This window comes from Coffea eugenioides, chromosome 3 (assembly GCF_003713205.1).
Source record: "Coffea eugenioides isolate CCC68of chromosome 3, Ceug_1.0, whole genome shotgun sequence".
Taxonomy (NCBI): Eukaryota; Viridiplantae; Streptophyta; class Magnoliopsida; order Gentianales; family Rubiaceae; genus Coffea; species Coffea eugenioides.
This window is the reverse complement of record NC_040037.1, coordinates 17296072-17318420: the sequence shown is the minus strand read 5'-3', so window position 1 is coordinate 17318420 and position 22349 is coordinate 17296072. Positions and strand designations below refer to the sequence as shown.

Here is a 22349-nt window from a genome sequence, read left to right as displayed (position 1 = left end):
TCTAATACATCTGTTTGATTCAATATCAGAAATATATATCATTAATATAGTTGATGTTTGGTTCGTTGACTCTTTCGATATGAGATATAAGAAATTTTCACTAATTAAATGTATTAATAAATTTAAGATAATTAATTAATAATTTCTATTACTAAACATATATAATTATTAGTATAATTGATAATATCAATTATATTACATATACTAATATACATTATATAATATATATATAACTAATAATATCATTATTATAAGTTTGTAACTAATTAAATTAAATATTATATATATATAATTAACTATAATTATATAAATATTATAATATAAATATAATTATATTATTATTATATACACGCATATATTATAATTATATGCACATATAATGTGCATATATAAATATATTTTTAAATAATATAAATATATTATTATACAATATTAATAAATTTATAATATATATTATATAAATATAATTATATTTAGTTAAATAATTATAATATATATAATATATCATATGTGTATATAATAATTATAAATATAAATATTATTATATAATTATACTAATATTATAATACAATATGTAATTATAATAAAGTATTATAATTATAATGTATATATTATATATGTATATAATTATATTTTAATTATTTTAACGGGTGGCGAGACAGGCCTCGTTTCTAAACTGAAATCAGATTTGGATTTTGTCCAAAATCCTCCAAGTTACTAGGGAATTGGGGAACTCCAAATTTTTAGATATGATTCTAAAATTCCAATTCCGATAGTAGTAATCCAAACAACAATTATGGAGTTTATTCTAATTCTCCATTCTGAAACCCTCTTACCAAACACATTTGGTAAGAGGGTTTTGGAATCAAGATCTAGAATGAATCCTATGTTCATTGTTTGGATTAATACTATTGAAATGAAAATTTTGGAATCATTTCTTAAAACCTAGGATTTCCCAAAACCCAAGTAGTTGGAGGGTTTTGGACAAAATCCAAATTTGATGCCTATCTAACTCATTGAAGACAAGCGTGCCCTTTTATTCCTAATTTAGCTGACACTGTTATGGTTCTTCTTTTCTCTCTCTTCTCATTCATCGTCTCTATTGCCCTTCTCTCCTCCAATCTCTACTAATCATCTTCAAGTATTTTTTTTCCTCTCTCTTATCTCACACCTTATTTGTATCTCCCTTGAAAGTATGTTCTTTTCTTTTGCGGATACATAATAATGAAGCAGATTTAAGAGGATTGGGTCACATCTTTGTAGCAGAAAAAAGAAAATGAACAATTAGTAAGTGAGAGTAAAAATATTCTGAATCTCTTTATTATTAGTTTTATGTGCTGTCTATATTTCACTTTCTATGGCTTTTATTAAATTATTTTGTGGTGAATAAGGGTCTCTCCTTAGTAGCTCCGCAACACTTAACTCCTAGTGATATCCACAAGAATATTTCGTGCTTTTGAGAATTCAAAGAAAAGAGGCACAGAGAGAGAGAGAGAGAGAGAGAGAGAGAGGAGTGAAGCTTTAGAAACCCTAGGAAGACACAATCTGTTAGATTGGAAAAGTTCTTAACAATTAGTGAAGATTTCTAGCAGAATAGGACGTCAATTGCAAGCATTTGACGTCAACTGCATCATATCGAAAACTCAGGAGAAGACCCGTAGCAGGATAGGTAAGCTTCTAAGATCCGAATCCTTCCTATTTTACGATCTCTTAGTTTAGGGAAATAATCTGGATAATAATGTGAATAAACACCTTGATTTGTATGCTACTATGTATTGAAGTGATTATTTGTCGACTTAGATGTACTGTGATTGTTACGATTGATGTTTCCAATTTCTTATATATCTTAGTTTGTTCGAATAATTTGAATAAAAGTGTGAATAAACACCTAAATCCGTATTTCTAGATCTAGATGTATATGACTTTTATGATAAAACCAATATGTTAGAAAAAGGTTGATAAATTCTAGCTGTTGGAAAGATTTGAGCTTTACAAAAATTTCAATTTTATAATGGTTTATATCACTTTCATTACTGTGGTTAGATTGTTGTTATTGTTGGCATTCAACGGTCTAGATGGGGCAAGATTCTTGTGAGTAGTAGTTGTGAACCTACGTCGTTATCATGTCTGCTTTTTTTTACATAAAGTACAGACAACTTACTTTATATATATGTATAATAATAAAAAAAATTTTGCACTTGTCTGGTTAACAGAAGACAACACACAAGAAAAAGAAAAAGAAATGGTTGAGATACACTTGTACTTTGGTAGAATTTTTAGAAGTGAGCCTAACACAGCCTATGTAGGAGACTACAAGCTAGCCATATGGAAGGATAGAGATCCAAGTGAGTTGTCCATAGTTGGACTGTGCAGAATGTTCAAGCTAATTGAGAAGAATGTAACTAGGGTCACTTTTGGGTGGTGTGTACTGGATTTGGACATGAGAAACTGGGTTGCTACCAATTACAGGGAATGATGACATTAAGTTGATGAATGATGCACATTTACATCTTCCTGTAAGGGTGATATATAGTGTAAGTAGGGACCAAGCATTTGAAGAGCCTTCTAAACATTGTGATGGGATCAGCATGTTGCAAAAAGAGGGTGCAAATGCTAACCATACATGTGAAGAAACTACGGATAAAGTAGAAAGTGCTGTGGACAAAGCAGGTAAATCAAAAAATGTTGAGCCTAATTGGTTAGAAGAGGGCCTTGAGAGCATAGAGGATGAAGACATTTTTGCTATGAACCCATCTAAGAAAGAGGCTGCTAAGTCAAAGTTGCATGTGTTTGCTGTGAAGGGTGATCTGAAAAGTCCAAAGAAATTGGCTGCAAGAGACCAGCCTACTATTGAGGAGAGGGAAACACTAGCAAAATACTATTCTACATGTTCACACTTGCAGGACAGCGGAAATCATGTACAACAACAGCCTAAAGAAGACTTTGATGGACTGAACAGTGAAGTTAGATTAGAAACCAATTGGAATGAACCTGTAATTCCCGATGAGGAGCTGCTGGAGAGGACTAGTTCTGATGGTGAGAAACTTGAAGAATATCTAGATTTCGATCCAAAAGTTGAGTTTAACAAACCTCATTTTGAACTAAAAGTGGGCCAGAAGTTCAAAAATTTTAGATTATTCAGGGTGGCTTTGTTGGAATGGAATATAAGAGAGGGATATGAAACAAAGTGGATCAGAAATGACTTCTACCAAATTACAGCTGAATGTGAGAGGGGTTGTTCATGGAGGATCCATGCATCAAAAGTTCAAGGGACTAGTACCTTCCAGATCAAAACTTTGAAGGATGAGCATTTTTGTGGTAGAGAGTACAACAACAAACATGTTACATCAAGGTACCTTAGTCAAAGATATCAATTAGGGATGACTCTAAGTGTAACTTAATTGGTTTTCAGAATGAGATTAAAAGGGATTTGATGGTCAGTGTCACTTCATCTAAGCTATATAGAGTGAAGAGAAAGGCAAGAGAAGATATACAGGGATTAGACATGGAGCAGTATCATAATCTATGGCATTATGCAGCCATGATCCTGAAGTATAATCCTGTTAGCACAGTAAAGATTCAAGTTGACAAACCTGATGCAGCGTCTAGAGGTACATTTGAAAGAATATACTTCTGTCTTCATGCTTGCAAGCAGGGATTTCTTGATGGATGTAGACCAATTATTGGTCTAGATGGGTGCTTTTTAAAGAATGCATTTGGAGGCCAATTATTATCTGCCTTAGGGAGTGATGGTAATGATAATATGGTTCCAATAGTACTGGCTGTTGTTGAAGTTGAAAGGTATGACTCATGGAGGTGGTTCCTACAGCTTTTATTGAATGATTTAGGATTGGGGATGGACAACATATCTTGGACCTTCATTTCAGATCGACAACAAGGACTTGTTCAAGCTCTTAAAGAGCTTTTTCCTGACTCTGAGCATAGGTTCTACATAAGACATGTATCAAAACTTCAGCCAAAAATTCAAACGAAAAGAGCTGAAGGACTTGTTTTGGGCATGTGCAAGTGCTGGAAATGAGGCAGACTGGCATGTGGCAATGAAAGACATGAAAAAAGTTGACTCACAAGCATTAGCATGGCTTTCAAAATTTCCACCAACTCTGTGGACCAGATCACACTTCAGTGGAAGAAGTAAGTGTGACATATTGATTAACAATTTAAATGAATCATTAAACAATTACATTCTTCCCGCAAGAGAGTTGGCTGTGGTTGGGATGTTTGAATGGATTAGAAGAAGACTAATGTAACGATTCCAGGTAAAGAGGACTGAGATGGAAAAATTTCAAGGTAAAATATGTCCAAACATCCATGAGAAAATTGAGAAAAATGTAAGATTGAGTAGGACATGTGTTGCTATATGGGCTGATGGCTGGAAATATGAAGTTGATGCTGGTATTAACAAAACTGTAGTGGTAGACCTACAGGATTGGACCTATACATGTGGGTTATTTCAATTAACAGGTTATCCATGTGTCCATGCATGTACAAACACGTAAAAAGCCAATTGTTGATTTTGTCTACAAATGCTACAGCAAAGAGACTTATGGAAAGACATATAGGCATGTAATTATGCCTATACCAAGTGCAAAGTATTGGGAGAAGGCCAAAGAAGGGTCAATTAATCCTCCATTAATAAGAAAGGTACTGGAAGGCCAAAGAAGGTGCGGAGGAGAGCACCTGATAAACTAAAGAATGGACAAATATCAACTAGAAAAGGACTTACTGTGCATTGTAAAAAATGCTTCAAACCTAGGCACAATTCAAGAAGTTGTAAGAATTCAATTCATCCAAATTTCAAATTTTGCAAGGTACAATCTTCTTATGCATGGCATAGGCTCTTCTTTATTACTAACAGTTCATAACTTTTTTGTTTTTATGTCATAGGCAAATCAAGGGCCTGCTGGTGAAACTTCAGAGCCACAAGGAGCTAACCACTCTGCTGGTGGCACTTCAGAACCAGCCTCTCAAGGAAAGCTGGTTGATAATCCCAATCCATCTAAATAAAAAATTCCAAAGAGAAAAGCATATACTCAACCAATAATGTCTACTGTCAACAGGGTTATCACTAGAAAAATTGCTTCTTTTCAGGTATTATTCATGAATCTTAGTACATAGTGCTTCAAACATATGTCTTGTTACTAATATACTTCCATTTAATAGTCTGTTGTGACTGGAGGACCTGTTAGGAATGTCAATAGGGTTATCACTAGAAAAATTGCTTCTTCTCAGACATTATTCATGAATCTTAGTACATAGTACTTGAAACATATGTTCTGTTACTAACATACTTCCATTTAATAGTCTACTGTGATTGAAGAACCTGTTAAGAATGGTCCTGGTGGAAGAGTTAGACCTCCAACAGTTGCTGATGTGCTGCATAAAATAAGGGTCAAGAGAACAAGAACAAATCCATTTTCCTAAATTGTATATGTGTGTAATTCGTAGTTAGGTGATGTGATGTAAACTGGCATTTTATGGTGACTGAATTAGACTTGGATGACTGCAAATATGCCCAAACTATTTTGTTTTTTGCACTGATTTTTGGGTGTTGAGTTTGGTGTAAACAGATAATGATGTGTTCTACTTTTGTATGTATGATCTGAATGGCTATTTTTATATGAATGGAAAGATGGATAGCACTTTGCGTCTAATTTATTATCAAGTTGCTGAATGGTTGATGGATATCATTTTTCAGGCATTTCAATTTCCTTTTTACTGAATGGCTATTTTTTTTGTGTGAATGAATAGATGGAATATCAAAGCAAGATGGATCGCATTTTGCATCCAGTTTATTATCATGCTATTGAATGGTTGATGGATATCATTTTGCAGGCATTTCAATTCCCTTCTTATTAAATGGTTGTTTTTGTATGAGTGAATAGATGGAATATCAAAGCAACCATTTTATTTCTCTTCTGTAGGTTTTAGTTTCATTTACAGGAAGTTGCATAACAAAAAAGGGGCATACCCCATTTCAATCACAGTACAACTTTTACATTTAATAATAACTATCCAAAAGACAATGAGGCAATTTTTCTTTTTCATTTCTACAAAGCAAAACATGGAATCATCATTGTACATATGGATTTTCACTACATTTTCCTTCCCCATTCAACGTCACTACTAGAACTAAACAAAAGATTAACACATCAATTTCACATCTTGGACATCAACACTAATAGTGAAAACACAGACACCATTAGACAATAACAAATGAGCAACTTCAGGCTCTTCAGTTCCTCATCCACTTTCTGCTATCTTGACATCATGCTAGCTTCCATACGTGGTCGTTCTTCCTCCACTGGTTTTCCAATACCAGCTTCCCATCTTGGCTGCTCTCGGGTAGTCGGATTACACCAACACCAAAAGCCACATTCATCTCTTTCACAAATGAAATACAACATGCCTTTGGTTGGCTTTCTGATTCAACAATTTTTATTTTAGACTTTCTTCCACAATCACATAGCCCATATTGATATCTCAAATCCCTACTTCCATTCCCACTTCTATAACTTGAGGAAGACATCTCAAAATTAACAAGTTCAAGACTCTTACCTCTCCTCCCAAATCGATTACATGCTATGAGCAGACCCAAACTCACCAATTTTTCTTCATATGGCTGCGGTTTTGGTTTGAAGATGAGCGGACCTAAAATCACCAGGGTTTGGAGAAGAAGAGACTTGGTAGGGAGAATGCTTTTGATAAACACACGGGGGTATCTTTGGCAAGTGAAAATATTATTGCATCAAATCTAACCATATGATAGTTTTTTCTGCCTTTAGGAGTGATCTTATACTCTGTCACTGTTCCAACCTCACTGTAAGTGATTATACCACAATCATAAGATTTACCCCACTCAATTTCAAACCATTTGAATATTTCAGGAGTATAAACACTTGCAGCTTGTTTCAAAACATCAACATCAAATGGTAGTACTGGAGTACTCATATATGCTCTAAAGTCAGCTTGAAGTTCATTATATCTATGATCATCAACTAACCTCTCAAAATGATTGAAAAACTCATGAAATTTATTCTTGTAGGTTACATACCTTTTTATCACACTATTCATGCTTTTCGCTCCTTTGAGTTGTTGTCATATCTGCACAAAATGTTTCCCTTCCATACACCAATGCCCATTTTTCTCTAATTTCAAACATACGTTTTAACCAATCATTGTCTTCAAGACCATACTTCTTCAACATAGCATTCCATTCATATATAAAGTCTTCTTCTTCATCAAAATCATATACACATCTACTGAAATCATTCGCAAATTGTTTAAACTTTTCGAACACATGACTGAGATGAATAGCTGCATTTTGAAATATATGCCACATGCAAAGACGGTGACGTGTTTCAGACCATGTAGAAATTAGTCTTTTAGCCATTGCTGCGTTTTGATCCGTAAGTATAGTGTTTGGTTTCTTTCCTGACATGGCTCTCGTAAAAGTGTCAAACAATCATTTAAAAGTTGAAGTAGTTTCATCATTTAATAAAGCAGCCCCAAATATTGCAGTCTATTTATGATTATTCACTCCAACAAATAAAACAAATGGACGGCCTTCATTATTCTTTCTGTACGTCGTGTCAAAACAAACAACATCTCCAAAACTTGCATAATCTACCCTCATTAATCCGTCAGTCCAAAAAATATTTGTAATCAAAGCATCCTGATCCACTTGAATTGCATAGAAGAAATTAGGATCCTCTAATTGCATTTTTTGCAAATATTCAAGTACGCTTCCTGTATCTCCAACATCCATTTGTATTGTCCGTTTAGAACGTAAATAATTCCTGTAATCCTCAGGAATGAAACCTAAGTTCTCCCGTTCTCCTACTTGTAGTGCCATAAGTTCATGAGAAACTTTTGGTGTTATACCCACATGGTGTGCCATATCAATTTCAGCTGCATGAATAGAATTTATCTTTCTATGTGATCTGTGTAAATGACTTTTGTTGGAACTTAAAAGATAGTGATTATGCTCAATGATCAACTGACATATATGAAACTTACTAGTTTGTCTACTATTAACCTTCATCTTTGCCGAACAATTAAATCGTGTTTCAGGACGAGGGGCTCTTACATTGAGATCTTTTTTATCCTTTCCTCGTTTCCTTCAGCACTACAACAAAATACCCTATCCATGAGCCTACCATTGCTATCTTTGTGGAAGCTACTTCTTTTGATTCCAAAACCAACTTCCTTTGCATACGCTAAGTAAAAATTACAAGCATCTTCTTCATTCTCAAATTCCATGCCCATCTTCGGAAGTAGTTCAGGAGGAATCGATGCATGAATTTTGTTTACATCTTTTATCACATTTAAAACTGGTGGAGTGGAAACCTCATCATTGGTAATTTGATCTACCTTGTCAAAATCCAATCTGCGATAGGATGATACCTCAGTTTCCATAGAAGTCGTAGCATCCATATCCTGCAAACTTTCACACAAAGTTAATTGCAATACAATAAGTTTCATTGAATGATTATTTAAGTAAATATTTTTTCAATATCAAAAGTATTCGTTCATAGTAAATTATTTGTAAACAATAAACAATAATTCATGCTAAATCAATAACAATAAAAACAAAAGTAAAAAAATAGTGCACATAAAAACGAGAAAAATGCCTGAACAAATATTTGCTTCATCATAAACTTATAGTGCTAGTTTTAAGTTTTAGGCATAGAAACATGAAAATAGTATTCAATCCGATCAACCAGAAAAAGTTTAAGACAATCCCAAGTAAAGCCCTTACACTGGACAAAGAATGAAGTTAAAATCAAGGAAACCAAACAGTTCTACATTTTCTTTCTTGTAACAACAATCCATTACCAAACAAAAATGCAGATAAATAGGATCACCACAAATCCTTATCTGCCCTACAAACAAAACCACAAATTTAGTCCTTCGATTATGAACAACAAAAAAATGACCCAAGAAAACATTTTTCAATCTGTTAAGATCAATTAATCATACAAAAACGGCAAATAAACCGAGCATATTGTGCACTAATAATTCATAAAAGCTAAAGGTTATACCGTGACAGGCCTTTCAGGCAACTGCATACAAAAGGAGCATTTAATGCTCTGACTAAGAAGAGCCAAAGCCTCGTTCACAAGTTGTATTTAATTTATGTTGTAAAATTGTTGACTCACATTTTTCATGCTTGCATTAGATGATCTCAATTTCTATGAACTTGGGACCCGACAATGAAAAAGTTGTTCAAACATATTTGGGATCCAACAAAATCTGTACTACACATGTCGTGTTTGAAGGACTACACATGTAGATCTTTAAACCCTTGTTTTCTTTGTTCCCTATGATGACAATTCTAATGTCTATCAAAGAATCAGCAGTGTGAAATTTGAACTACAATTTTTTATACCCTTCCTGTGTGAAACCGTATATTGTACACCTCCCAGGAGTAGCTACGAGTAATACAAATTATGGTAAAACAGCGTTCCAAACTTATTTCCACAAAAAAAAAACTTTAATCCACAGATGGTGGCGAGATGAATGGAAACTCACATATGAAAACTACGAGGACAAAACATAGTAGTGTTTTTTGATATGATTACGAATAACCCATAAATTAATGGTGTGATGAACACAAAATAGTGCACATAAATTACCTAGAATTGTTGATGTTTGCTCCGGCAACCGTTCTTGACAACAATATGGTGTAGAATCTCGTTTAGGGTTTGGAGGCAATTTTGTTTAGGGTTTTCCGTGGTTAACTCAAAAGTATTGGTATATGAATTAGACCAGTCGGTTAATTTTGGTTCAAAGGTTTAGAGGGTAGAGAAAACTTGTGTTAAACCAAATCAATTTGAATTATTAGAAAATTAAAGTGCAAATAATAATAGGACACTTGGCGCAATATTAGAGGTGGCATTGGATTGACATAGAAAATATGTCACCGAGAATCCCAAGTGGGATAAAGGGGGAAAAAGAAATAGATTTATATATATATATACACACACATTTACACACACTTATATATTACTAGTGAGACGGCCTGCGCGTTGCGCAGGAGTGCTAATATTTTCCGTGTTAAGTTGCTTAATTTTTAGCCGTTATATATTTCTTATAATGTAGAGAGTTATATAATTATTATAAGTTTGGCTTAAATTATAAAATAATAGTGCGGTAAATTGGTTGGGTGAATATAGTGTTAATAGTTTGCGAAGTATGGAGGATACTTTGTAATATAATGGTTAATAAAGTACTATAATTGAGACAATGCAGTGTCGACATTTTGTGTGGTATGATTTGTACAAATTATGTGGTTTGGGTGAGGTAATTATAAAGATACATGTTTATATTTATGTATATCTCTATTACTCACTAAGTTCCATAAATATGAGCCTATTTCCTTTTTTTTTGCACAAATTAAAACATTTAATCAATATAATCACAACAATTATTTTTCTTTCATATTTTTGTAAAATGCCGTTCACTAATATTAGATCATTAATCTATATTAAGAGCCATGTATTATTAAATTTATTTGAAATTTAAAGTACTTTAATTTTTTTAATGTAAGAAACAATCTAAATAATGTTTAGTGTTCTGTAAATACACAATTATTGAGGAAATAATTAATAAATTATTATTGCCTTTAGTGACTTTAAAAAATGGATTTTATTACTGCGACATGAAATAAAATTGTTTGGAAAAAAATGAATGCATATATTGCAAAAAAATGAAATAAAATAGTGCTATGTAAAATTGTTGAATGCAGTGATTGTTTAGCATGTTTAGTAGTAGCTTTTGACTACATGATTCCCAAAAATTGAACAGCAGTAAAAAAAAAAAAGAAAGAAAAGAAGTCCAACATTGTTATCACAATTAACCAAAATCGGTTAAGGTGTCACGGACTAAAAATGGTTTCTAATCCTACTACTTTTTAAAACATGCAATTATAAAGATATATTAGTCTATATATCCATATTACTCTATATTATTATTACAAATTTTTAATGCCCTTGTTTTTATTCTTATTTTTCGTTCTATAAAAAAGAATAATTAGTATGTTATTTACTAATAGTCCGGGCATCCAATAACAATTGCAGGATAACCGCTTTACAAAAAAACATTGTTCATGGGGCAACTCTCACTTTTATATTGTTAGATAAATATCCATATTTAATACAACTTGCCACACTTTCTTTTCAACTCCTGGTGTTGTTTTATTACTTTGTTACAGAATAAATCCATTTTATCCTTTATAATAAAGGCAAAAAATAAAAAATAAAAAGAAGAAGAAAGAACTAACAATGCAACACCGTAAAGGGCATCAAGCTTTATATATGGCACATATATGCTTCTTAAAAAATGCCACTGGAGGGAGAGGGGAAAGAATTCTAGCGTCTGAACACTGGAGCAAGAGGGCAAGCCCAAACAAATGCCTATGAAATGCCACTGAAATTGTCGAAATTTACAGCATTACCAGTCTATCTGCCTATGAAAATGCCACCGAAGTTGCTCAAAATTACCGGATAACCGGTCCATGACCACTGTAGCAACTCCAACTCGCACTTTTAGTATAGTGAGGATATATCTAAAAAATGCCACTGGAGGGAGAGGGGAAAGAATTCTAGCGTCTGAACACTGGAGCAAGAGGGCAAGCCCAAACAAATGCCTATGAAATGCCACTGGAATTGTCGAAATTTATAGCATTACCAGTCTATTTGCCTATGAAAATGCCACTGAAGTTGCTCAAAATTACTGGATAACCGGTCCATGACCACTGTAGCAACTCCAACTCGCACTTTTAGTATAGTGAGGATATATATAGATGTGAGAAATGCCCGCAAGTTTTTTAATCCATTTTTTAAAATATATCTTTAGAGATCAAGATCTAATGGTTCAAAGAATATCAAGTGTTGGGAGTGGGACAATAAACTTTAAGTATGGGGACAAACTGATAAAATTATGGATATACATTATAAATTTCAGTGGGGTCAATAGCTCCCACTGCCTCCAACTATCTTCGGATCTAGAGCTAGGCTATATAAATGTCTACAGAAGAACCGAGCAACAATCAAGTATACTCAATGCAAATCCTAAAGCCACCAATATGTCGACATCTCCATCCTCCTCCTCAGCTCCTTTATCAGAAGATTCAGAACTACAGGAACTAATGGAACAGCAGCGCAAGAACCTGCTTTCTACTCTCCCCAGACAGAGATGGCAAGGTTCTTACCTGTACAAGTACAATGGCTTTTGGTTCAGCACTATGCAGATGCCAGGGCTCGTTGAATTCCGAAAGCACTTCCAGGCTCGAGACAGTGATGTCCTAATTATCACCACTCCCAAGTCGGGCACCACATGGCTGAAGGCCCTCGCATTTGCCTTGATGAACCGAAATATTTGTCCCATCAACCAGAACCACCCTTTGCTCAACCAAAATCCTCATACTCTTGTGCTACACTTGGAATATCCTAACCCTTATGATAAACAGCACCCTGATTATTCTTTCCAAGGATCAAGAAGACTGCTTGGAACCCACTGCCCGCTTGCGCTACTGCCCGAGTCAGTGATGAACTCGGGTTGCAAGATTGTCTATCTAAGCAGAAACATTAAGGATATTTTTGTCTCGTATTGGCACTTCACTAATAAGTTGGGGAGTACTGAAACCTCTTTCGAGGAATTTTTTGACCTGTTTTGTAAGGGAGTGAGCTTATCTGGACCTATTTGGGATCATGTTTTAGGTTACTGGAAAGCAAGCTTGGACAAGCCCCAAAAGGTACTTTTTCTTAAGTATGAAGAAATGACACAAGAACCAGCTTTTAACCTGAAACATCTTGCCGAGTTCTTGGGTTGTCCAATTTCTCAAGAGGAAGAGACAGCAGGAGTGGTTGATGAGATTTTAGGGCTTTGTAGCTTTGATCACATGAGGAATTTGGAGGTGAACAAGAGCGGGACCATGTGGAATCATAGCAATCAGGTATTTTTTCGTAATGGTAAGGTTGGAGATTGGAAAAATGATCTTCCAAGTGAGATGGCAGAACGGCTTGACCAGATCACTGCACAAAAATTCCTTGGATCCGGATTGGATCTATAAGTCATATTTGCTTTAGTCTAGAAGTTTTTATTTATTTATTTACTAATTTTATTAGCGTCAATTTTTTAGTGGTTGTATTATTTCGAAGTTCATGTTTTATTTAGTAATTTCGTATGCAAGTGACCTCTTATTTTATAAGTCTTTGTAAGTTTTTAAATTGAGTATTAGCTGAAGTATTTTATTAGAAGTGCAAATTACTAGCTCTTTTGTCAATTTCAAATGTTATGAGTGATGAGTGTGTTTGAATTGTATATTATTTGCACTTTATTTACATACACTAAATTACTTGCATTATCAACACATTTTTCAATACCTTTTTATCTCCTATCGAAACACACTAATGACACAGGAAGAAAAAGAAAGGGCATTCTAGTCTGCATAGGAGTTTTTTTTTGTCCTAATAGTTCTTTGTTGAGATTGATTAGATTTTCACTTCTTCTTCAAAGAAGAAGCAAAGCAAAAAATTAGATAACTAAAGCCCACTCCCAAGAAGACAGCTAGAGATTCGGATCATGATAAAATGATCACAAAAAAGAATAATACTAGTAAAAGGAATGCAAACAAGAATGGTCCTGGACAGGAAAATGGAAGGAGTGACGCACCACCATCAGCAGGAGGAGCTGGGCGGAGGCCGGGAAAGAGGACTGGAGATGGTCCAGTTACATGTAGCGAAAAGGATTTGGGGGTAGGGAAGGCGGCTACTGAAGGTTACTCCTTTGTGCCCCTTTGATTGTGACTGTTGCTTTTGAAAGCAAGGCATCATCCACGAGAGTTTTTCTTTTCTTTCTTTCTTTATTTGATTTTTTCTATATTTTGATTTACTAATTGTTGTGGTTTTAGATATTTTGATGATGAAAAATTGTGGGCTAACTAAGCTAGGACCTCTCTCCATATGTTGTAATACTAGTAAGGTTTGGCTGTGCAACACAGCCAATGCCTATCTTGAAGTGTTTTAAGGGTAGCAAAATTTGAAGGAATGTTTTTGAATTGAGTGTCATGTGTAAATATATACGTAAAATATGTACATTACTAAAATGGAAAGAAATTGGATTATTAGCATTTAAACTTGTACAGATGAACTTACTTTGCCACTTAATATATTATACGATTTTTCTTGTCAATTTTATTTTAATTCATTAATAAATTATATTTAGCAGCATTTTAAAATATTCAGTACCATTTAAACTTGTATAAACCAACTGAAATTACTACCAAACATAATATGCACTTTTCCTATCAATTTTATTTTAATTCATTTATGAAGGCAATGAGACAAGAACAACAGTGCATGATCTATACACTGAACTTTTGAAATTTTGGTCTTGGACTTGCATGTTACAGTTTGCTGATATTGATTGACATAAAAATCTATTATTACATCCTTTATCAGTTGAGTGAGGAATTATACTAACATGTCTAATTGATTTTTTTCCTTTGTTTTGATTGTCAAAATTTAGTTGATAATGAAATAGACATTCAATTAGCTTAGCTATCCATTAAAGAAATAAGCAAGCATCTTTAACATAAACAATCTAAAAATGTCACAAAAGCAGAAAAACAAATCTAAATAGACTAAATAGTTTCAAAGTTCGTTGCTAAAGTTTACAATCATAAGTCACACAGTATATATAATTCAATAGTAAGTAGCTACTAGTAGTTTACTTGTGAAACTTGTAAATATCAAGTAATTTTAATCAACATTTTATCAAACATTAGGCAGGCTAGTTATGAGTAATGTGACTAACTTGAAGTAAAGTGATGGACAAAGCAAAAGTCTTGAATGTTGAAGGCAATGCTGCAAAATCAAAACACAAAACATGTAAAAGAAACTATATCTTACTACAATAAGATATAAATGCACAGATATGGTGAAAAAAAAGCTAAGAAAAATTGTATTACCAAATGATGAGAAAGCAAGAACGTTTTCTTTTTGCTATGCGAGAACGAAAAGCAAATAAAACAGAATAACAGTTGGTAATGTATGTAGTAGTGTGCACTGTACTATTCAAGATTTGTTTGTTGATAATAATTCATCTAAAAAGATAATCTATGAAAGCTGAACTAGTGTAGTACTTTGTATTTCAATCTAATGGTTATGAAAAGATGAAGTGCAATTGATAATTTATCAAAAGGTTGGCATTTTTGTGAAGGACAACCTAACTCTAAGGAACAAAGTAATTGCCTCATTTGATTAGGTAATTGTCAAAAAGTGGAGTGTGAAGAATGTTTGCATTGTTTGACTTATTACAAGCAAACGAGAGGAAAAACAGGAGAGTCAAATAATCTGTAAGCTGCCTTGTTGAATAATCTAATAATGCAATGGCTTAGAAAAATGTTTTTCGCTCCAAATTAGATAGAATTTATAATAAATAAGATTTATTGAATAATCTAATAATCTGATGGCAAAAAAAATAGTGACAAAAATATATGCAAATCTAACGGCTACCATTAAAACAAAAAAAAAGAGAGAGAAGTGCATTTTAATGAAATATAATAAAGATATATATATATATATATATTTGTTATTTAGACGTTAACGCATTCCTTTGATTAACATAGGAAAAGAATTTATGGTAATAAAAAGCAAATATTAACGTATAAATCAATTAAAATAAAATTGATCACAAAAATATATAATATCTTAAGTGGCAATGTCAGTTCATTTCTATAACGTTAAATGCTAATAGAAATACAAAAAAACATAAAGTCAAAAGTTATCAAATATTTTAGAAAAATTCCTCATTTTCATTATATTATACATTTAAAAAATGTCAAATTGCTTGAACAACCAATGGAACTTAAATTATTTTTAGCAAAAAATGAGTTAAAACAGCGTGATTAAAAAATTAAAACTTATTTATTTGAAAGCATCACGCAGTCAAACATTAACAATTTGCTTTTATATGCTTATGAGAAGCTCTGGGTGCTACTTGTACCTTATATGTATAAAAATAAAATAAATAAACATGTTTCTTCTCACCAAAAATCTACATTAACCTCTCGGAAAACATCTCAAAAGCACATTAAAGATCCAAAAATACCCCAATCATGCTCTCGCCTTTCACCATCATCCTATCACATCTCCCTTTGGTACCCCATGTGAAGTTAATTTTTTTTTTTGGCCAAAAACGATATATCTATTCCTACACTATACTGCGGGGCCGGGGAGGGAGGGTGACCCAACAGAGCCAAGAAGGAAATTTGGAAGAACTGAATTACCATCAGGTCAAGAGATTCGATCCCTTGATCTACATTCAAATAGAATTTTAAAAATCTCTTGATGATCAACTGTTGTAGTTGATTACCCCATGTGAAGTCGTATTCCGTTTCAGAAATGCTACCACACAGCCAGGGGCGGAGGGAAGGGGGGGCCAGGGGGGGCAACTGCCCCCCTCCAATTGTTAAAAAAAAAAATTTCTAAGTAAAACAATTTTTATTATATTATTTTGCCCCCCCAAATATTGATAAAAAATTTCACTTTGCCCCCCTCCAATTGTTATAAAAAAATTTCTAAGTAAAAAAAAATTTTCTTATATTGTTTTGCCCCCCCAAAATATTGATAAAAAATTTTACTTTGCCCCCTCCTAAGGACCCAAATAATAATGTTTGAAAGTTATTTGGACTTTATCCAAATAACAGAGACTCGCTCCCCTAATTGCAATTCCTAGCTCCGCCACTACACAGCGGGATGTGAGAGAAATAATTCACAAATTTTACAACAACCGCGTGTCTGCGACTCCTTCTACAAAAGATCTTTTTAATGTCACGAGTCAGCAGGGCCAGTAGCTGTACATTAGACTATTGGAGTATCAACACTCCTTTTTTGTTCCATTTTCAGTTGTTTCGTATTTATTTTGAGTGTGGAGTTGTTTAATAATTAATTAATTCATAATCATTGGGCCCGTCAGTAATCGAGAAAGGACTCTTTGAGTCTTTTAAGTGCGGTGTTGTTTAATAATTAATTAATAAATAATCATTGGGACTGATCAATAGTCAAAATGAACTCTTATAGCTAGTTTGTGAGTTGAGGATAGAAAAGAAAAGAAGAGAAAGGATAAGTTATGTGAGAAAAGAAAGGATAAAAAAAAAATTTGTAAGCTTCCATCAGTTTTCCTTCGCTTTCCGCCCGTTTTGGTCAGCAAATTTTTGCACTGTAGCAGCACTTGGCTTCTCTTCAAGATCCGTTCGTTTCTTTTCTTTTCCGTCTCACTAAAATCTCCCAAACGTGAAAAGTTCACCTTTCCCTTCCTTTCTTTTCTATTCCTTTGAAATCTAAACTCCCAAACTAGCTATTAGTGTTTTTGCTCACCATCAGGTTTACGGTTCGAAACCTGTACCACCAATTGAGGGTGGGAAGAATGGGAGGTGTGGACATCTTAGCCTGTCTGGGCTTGGTCAATCCCATCCACGCCCTTTCTACAAGAGACACCTCGTCTTGGACATTCTCAGTCGAATTGATTAGCGAAATCACTTTGAAGAGAAGTTTCACCTCGTCACCTCCTCTGCCCAAGACAACCGGCATTTCAGTTGCTGGGTGACTTGTGATTGATGGAGTGATGTGACTGCTAGTCACCATACTGTTCAGACCTATAACTGGCACTGCCGTCTTAAGTGACCTCATGATGGCTGACAGTGGATAGATCTCATTATTCTATTTATAGATTCATCTACTATAAATACCCATCTACCACTTCCAAATGAGATATGCAATCTAATCTGTACATTCAACTTTCGAACTACCTCTGGCTTCAACATCGGAATGAGACTAGGGGACAAAGCCCCGGTCACTTAAAATTTTACAGGTGACATCGTTTTTTGGTGACCTTGACTCATTCACCAAGAATTCACCTCTTCCGAGGAAGAGTAGGAGGATAAAACGAAAAAAAACACGGATTTCCTTGATATCTGTAGAAGATCTGCTCTATTTTGTGGTTCAATCATTCCATTGATTTGAAGCACCAAGAGCTCAAAATACGTTGTTGTGCACTAGGACAGTTGGCGAGTCTGCGATGTAGATTTTAGAATTAGCTCACTATACGTTGTCGTGCACTAACAAAGTTGGCGAGTTTGTGATGTAGATTTTGGAGTTAGGTAGGGGTAGAGTTAGAAACTTAATTCAGTGGGGGCAAATTTAGGGTGATAATTAACACAATTTTTCCTCAATCCTAAATTAACAGATAAATCATCAAAATTAACCTTCACCTAATTTTTTTTGAATGATCTTTTCCATGATCATTATCATCAACTTCAACATTAAATCGTTCTTCAATCATAATCTTCCTTTTGTAATATCTCTTCGTAATTGGTTAAAATTAAACATCGAACTAGATATTAATTCACAAACGAACTATGAAAAAATATATATAATTTCATCACATAAACCATCAAATGCAAGCGCGAACTACAAATTATAAATGATTTAAAAATTTCTTCCCAAAAACTACCCTATAAAACTATAACCTAACCATATGTTTGTGAATAAAAATCAGCAATTTACAAAATTTTATTGAAGATATAACCAAGTAAATTTCTAAATAGTAGAAAGAATTCTTGCTTGGAGATTTGGAGTGCTAATTGGGAAACAATAATAATATTCTTACTAATCAATCATTTTTTGGGTTTCTCCATTTCTTCTCTAAAATCTCAATAAAGGTTTATTTCCTCAAATAGCTATAAAGTATTTTGTCACTTCTAATCTCGCGAGTCCCTAATAAGTTTTCTCTATCTTTAATGGTAAAATAATAAATAATAAAGTTGTGTCTTGATTGGTTTTAATCCAAGTGTAAAAGGTAAAACGAGTTATCTTTTTATTGACAAGTGTGTTGATTTAGTAAGGAAAAATTGGCAAAAAAATAACATTAAAAAAATATTGGATTCAAGTGCATTGGTATGTGATTGATAATGTCATAGTTCGGGATTGGTGAATTTTTTACTTGTAAGTTAAGTTAATTAAGAAGGATTAATTTGTATAATAGCTGGATAAGAAATTAAAAGACCATAATACACACACTCATCTATATATATATATATATTGTGTGAGACATGCCCACAAGTTTATAATCCAGTTTATGAATATATCTTTAGAGATCAAGGTCTAACCGTTCAAAGAATATTAGTAGCCTTGTTTGGATTGTTGTTTTTCGTCGAAAAATTACGTCGTTTTCCATAATCACATTTCCCTATTACCTTTTTTCTTCACATACATCAAATCGCTACAGTAATTTTTCTATGAAAAATAATGAAAAATGCAATCCAAACACTGTTCGTAAAGATATAATAAACTTTAAATACGGGGATAAACTTATAAAATTATGCATATACATTATAAATTTCAGTGGGGTCAATAGCTCCTACTGGCCCTACACTATGTCTATAGAAGAACCGAGCGAGGGACTTGAGAGCTGAGCAACAATCAAGTATATTCAATAACAATCCTAAAGGCAACAATATGTCTACAACTCCATCCTCCTTCAAAGTTCCTTTCTCAGAAGATTCAGAAGTAGAGGAACTAATGCAAGACCAGTGCAAGAACCTGTATTCTACTCTCCCCAGAGAGAGATGGCAAGGTTCTTCTTATCTGTACAAGTACAATGGCTTTTGGTTTACTACTAACCAGTTGCCAGGGCTCGTTGAAGTCCAAAAGCACTTCCAGGCTCGAGACAGTGATGTCCTGCTAATCACCACTCCCTAGTAGGGCACCACATGGCTGAAGGCCCTCGCATTCGCCTTGATGAACCGAAATATTCTCCCCATCAACCCAAGCCACCCTTTGCTCAACCAAAGTCCTTATGTTCTTGTGCCACAACTGGAATTTTATGCTCTCTCTCATAATAAACAGGACCCTGAATATTCTTTCTGACAATATTTCCAAGATTCAAGAAGACTGCTTGGAACCCACTGCCCGCTTGCGCTACTGCCTGAGTCAGTGATGAATTCGGGTTGCAAGATTGTCTATCTATGCAGAAACATTAAGGATGTTTTTGTCTCGTATTAACACTTCACTAATAAGCTGGGGAGTACTGAGACTGCTTTTGAAGAAGTTTTTGACTTGTTTTGTAAGGGAGTGAGCATGTCTGGACGACTGTTTGGGATCATGTTTTAGATTACTGGAAAGCAAGCTTGGACAAGTCCCGAAAAGTACTTTTTCTGAAGTATGAACAAATGACACAAGAACCAGCATTTTACCTGAAACTTCTTGCCCAGGTCTTGGGTTGTCCAATTTCTCAGGAGGAAGAGACAGCAGGAGCGGTTGATGAGATTTTAGGGCTCTGTAGTTTTGATCACTTGAGAAATTTGGAGGTGAACAAGAGCGAGACCTGGTGGATTCTTAGGAATCAGGTATTTTTTCGTAACGGTAAGGTTGGAGATTGGAAAAATTATCTTACAAGTGAGATGGCAGAGCGGCTAGAGCAGATCACTGCACAGAAATTCCATGGATCCGGATTGGATCTATAAGTCATATTTTGCTTTAGAAGCAAAACAAAGATTGAACGTACAATAAATTATACAACCAATAAAAGGAAAAAGAATTGGAAAGAAGAATTGTTTGCCGAAGAACGTCATCTTTGTTGGCAAAAGAAACCTGCTCTAGAAGTTTATATTTATTTATGTTTTACGTAGTTGTGTTATTTAGGAGTTTGTTTTTTATTTAACAATTTTTTGTATGAGTAATTTCTCATTTTAAAAGTCTTTGTAAGTTATAAATAGGGCATTGGTTGAGATACTTTTTGTTTTTTTTTTTTAAAAATGTGTCAGTTGTGGTTTTCTTCCATTAGTTGAAATTTCAATAATAGTATGCATTATTTATTTTCTCCTCTCTCGCGTAAATATTTTAAGTGAGTATTTAATCCTTCAATCAATAACCTTACACGAGTTAAAAATTGAAGTGTTACAATTAGTGTCAATATTTATATTTCTTGAATTGTACACGTGAAGGTGTCTTAAGGCACAATTCATGATAAAATAAGAAAGTAATGGATTGAAGATTATTTGAAAAATTTTAAAATTCAATGTAACAAATAAATAAAAATATTAGAAGAAAAAGTGTTTTGAAAACTCTACAAGTTTCTATTCCAAATAACTCTTATCGTAGCAAACCAGGTTAGAACATATATGCTCAATGTCTGCTCGGGCTCTGACTTGTTTCGGTTTAAAAAGTTAAAAATTCACAAATTCTGCAAAACTTGTTGAACCCAAAATACATAGCAAAATTAAACCCAAAATGAGAAGTAGTACTCCCTTACAAAACCTTTGATCGACACTTCCTAATTGAAGGCATTCCATTGAATTTTTCTCTATTGATCCTTCCATTATCTATATCTAAAATTTTATAACTCCATAAAATTATCTGATTGTGTCATTATTTTTCTTTTAATGTCTAAATCAACATACTAAAAAATGATATTCTTTTAAGAATATTTTGATGTTCAATTTATACAAAACTTTTAAAAATGAGTCAAAATTGTAACAAAATTGAAATGATTAATTACAGGGTAAAACTTAGTCAATTTGTTAGTGAAATTTTGTAAAATTGCTAACACAAAATTTTATATATATATATCTAACACAAGGGATGAAATATATTATGAATGATGTTGATTTTCAAAAATAAATTTACAATTAATTTTATGAGAGTATGATGGAGAGAGATTCTCTCCTATACAATGGAGAGGAGCCTAGTTCTGAATAGTTATGTGTCACCAGTTACCCATCCACTATACATCCTGGCCATAGGTTGGCCAGAGGCCTTAGGCATGTTTCATTCTGTTGTTAGATATCGCCTAATCCCGGAATTTATGCTGCAACTAGGCTTGTCATTCGGGCCATCTGAATCACACTTTAACAACCTCATCCTTGAGTCATATAATTAGTACTACTTTCAGTTTTGGGTTGATAAATATGAAGTTTATACTTGGCTCACAAAATATTCGAGATGTGAACCTAATTCGGATTTAGTTTAGATTCACTTATTACTCTTTAAGTTTCTTAATATAATTACTATAACTATTATGTTCTAAAGCTAATTTAACATCCATAGGATCACAACATTAAAATTATACGCGAACCAATAACAATTCATTAAAAAATATATAAACCAAGAATTTTTCAACAATAATATGTCCAATTGGTTCAAAGTACATAGAAAATAGTAATAAAACATAATCAATAATTAATACATCTTCAAAGGTCCTCAATTTGCTCATACTAAACTTTTTTTTCTGAATCTTTTGACATAATTTTGTATATTTAATATTTC

At 33.5% G+C, this 22349-nt stretch overlaps 3 protein-coding genes across 3 annotated transcripts; 2 read left to right on the top strand and 1 right to left on the bottom strand.

The window, feature by feature from the left end:
- Positions 1-7540: 7540 nt before the first annotated feature.
- On the bottom strand, positions 7541-8454 carry LOC113766210 (protein FAR1-RELATED SEQUENCE 5-like). The gene is made up of 2 exons (XM_027310422.1): positions 8108-8454; positions 7541-7961 (listed from the first exon to the last, which is right to left on the bottom strand). The coding sequence occupies exons 1-2, from the start codon at positions 8452-8454 to the stop codon at positions 7541-7543; spliced, it is 768 nt and encodes a 255-aa protein (XP_027166223.1).
- A 3612-nt stretch (positions 8455-12066) lies between these two features.
- LOC113766821 (cytosolic sulfotransferase 5-like) lies at positions 12067-13171 on the top strand. The gene has a single exon (XM_027310978.1). It carries the CDS (start codon positions 12107-12109, stop codon positions 13091-13093), a length of 987 nt encoding a protein of 328 aa, XP_027166779.1. The 5' UTR covers positions 12067-12106; the 3' UTR covers positions 13094-13171.
- Positions 13172-13613: 442 nt separating this feature from the next.
- LOC113766209 (cytosolic sulfotransferase 7-like) lies at positions 13614-20548 on the top strand. The gene is made up of 2 exons (XM_027310421.1): positions 13614-13800; positions 20154-20548. Exons 1-2 carry the CDS (start codon positions 13614-13616, stop codon positions 20546-20548), a joined length of 582 nt encoding a protein of 193 aa, XP_027166222.1.
- The last annotated feature ends 1801 nt before the right edge of the window (positions 20549-22349 follow it).

Bases quoted from the DNA above. Each gene is read 5' to 3' on its own strand.
- LOC113766210 (XM_027310422.1), bottom strand. From the start codon at position 8,454: ATGGATGCTACGACTTCTATGGAAACTGAGGTATCATCCTATCGCAGA. The intron at 7,962-8,107 runs GTAAGAGCCCCT...TCATTTACACAG, and splicing joins AGGATAAAAAAGATCTCAAT to ATCACATAGAAAGATAAATT.
- LOC113766821 (XM_027310978.1), top strand. From the start codon at position 12,107: ATGTCGACATCTCCATCCTCCTCCTCAGCTCCTTTATCAGAAGATTCA.
- LOC113766209 (XM_027310421.1), top strand. From the start codon at position 13,614: ATGATCACAAAAAAGAATAATACTAGTAAAAGGAATGCAAACAAGAAT. The intron at 13,801-20,153 runs GTTACTCCTTTG...TTGTTTTGTAAG, and splicing joins AGGGAAGGCGGCTACTGAAG to GGAGTGAGCATGTCTGGACG.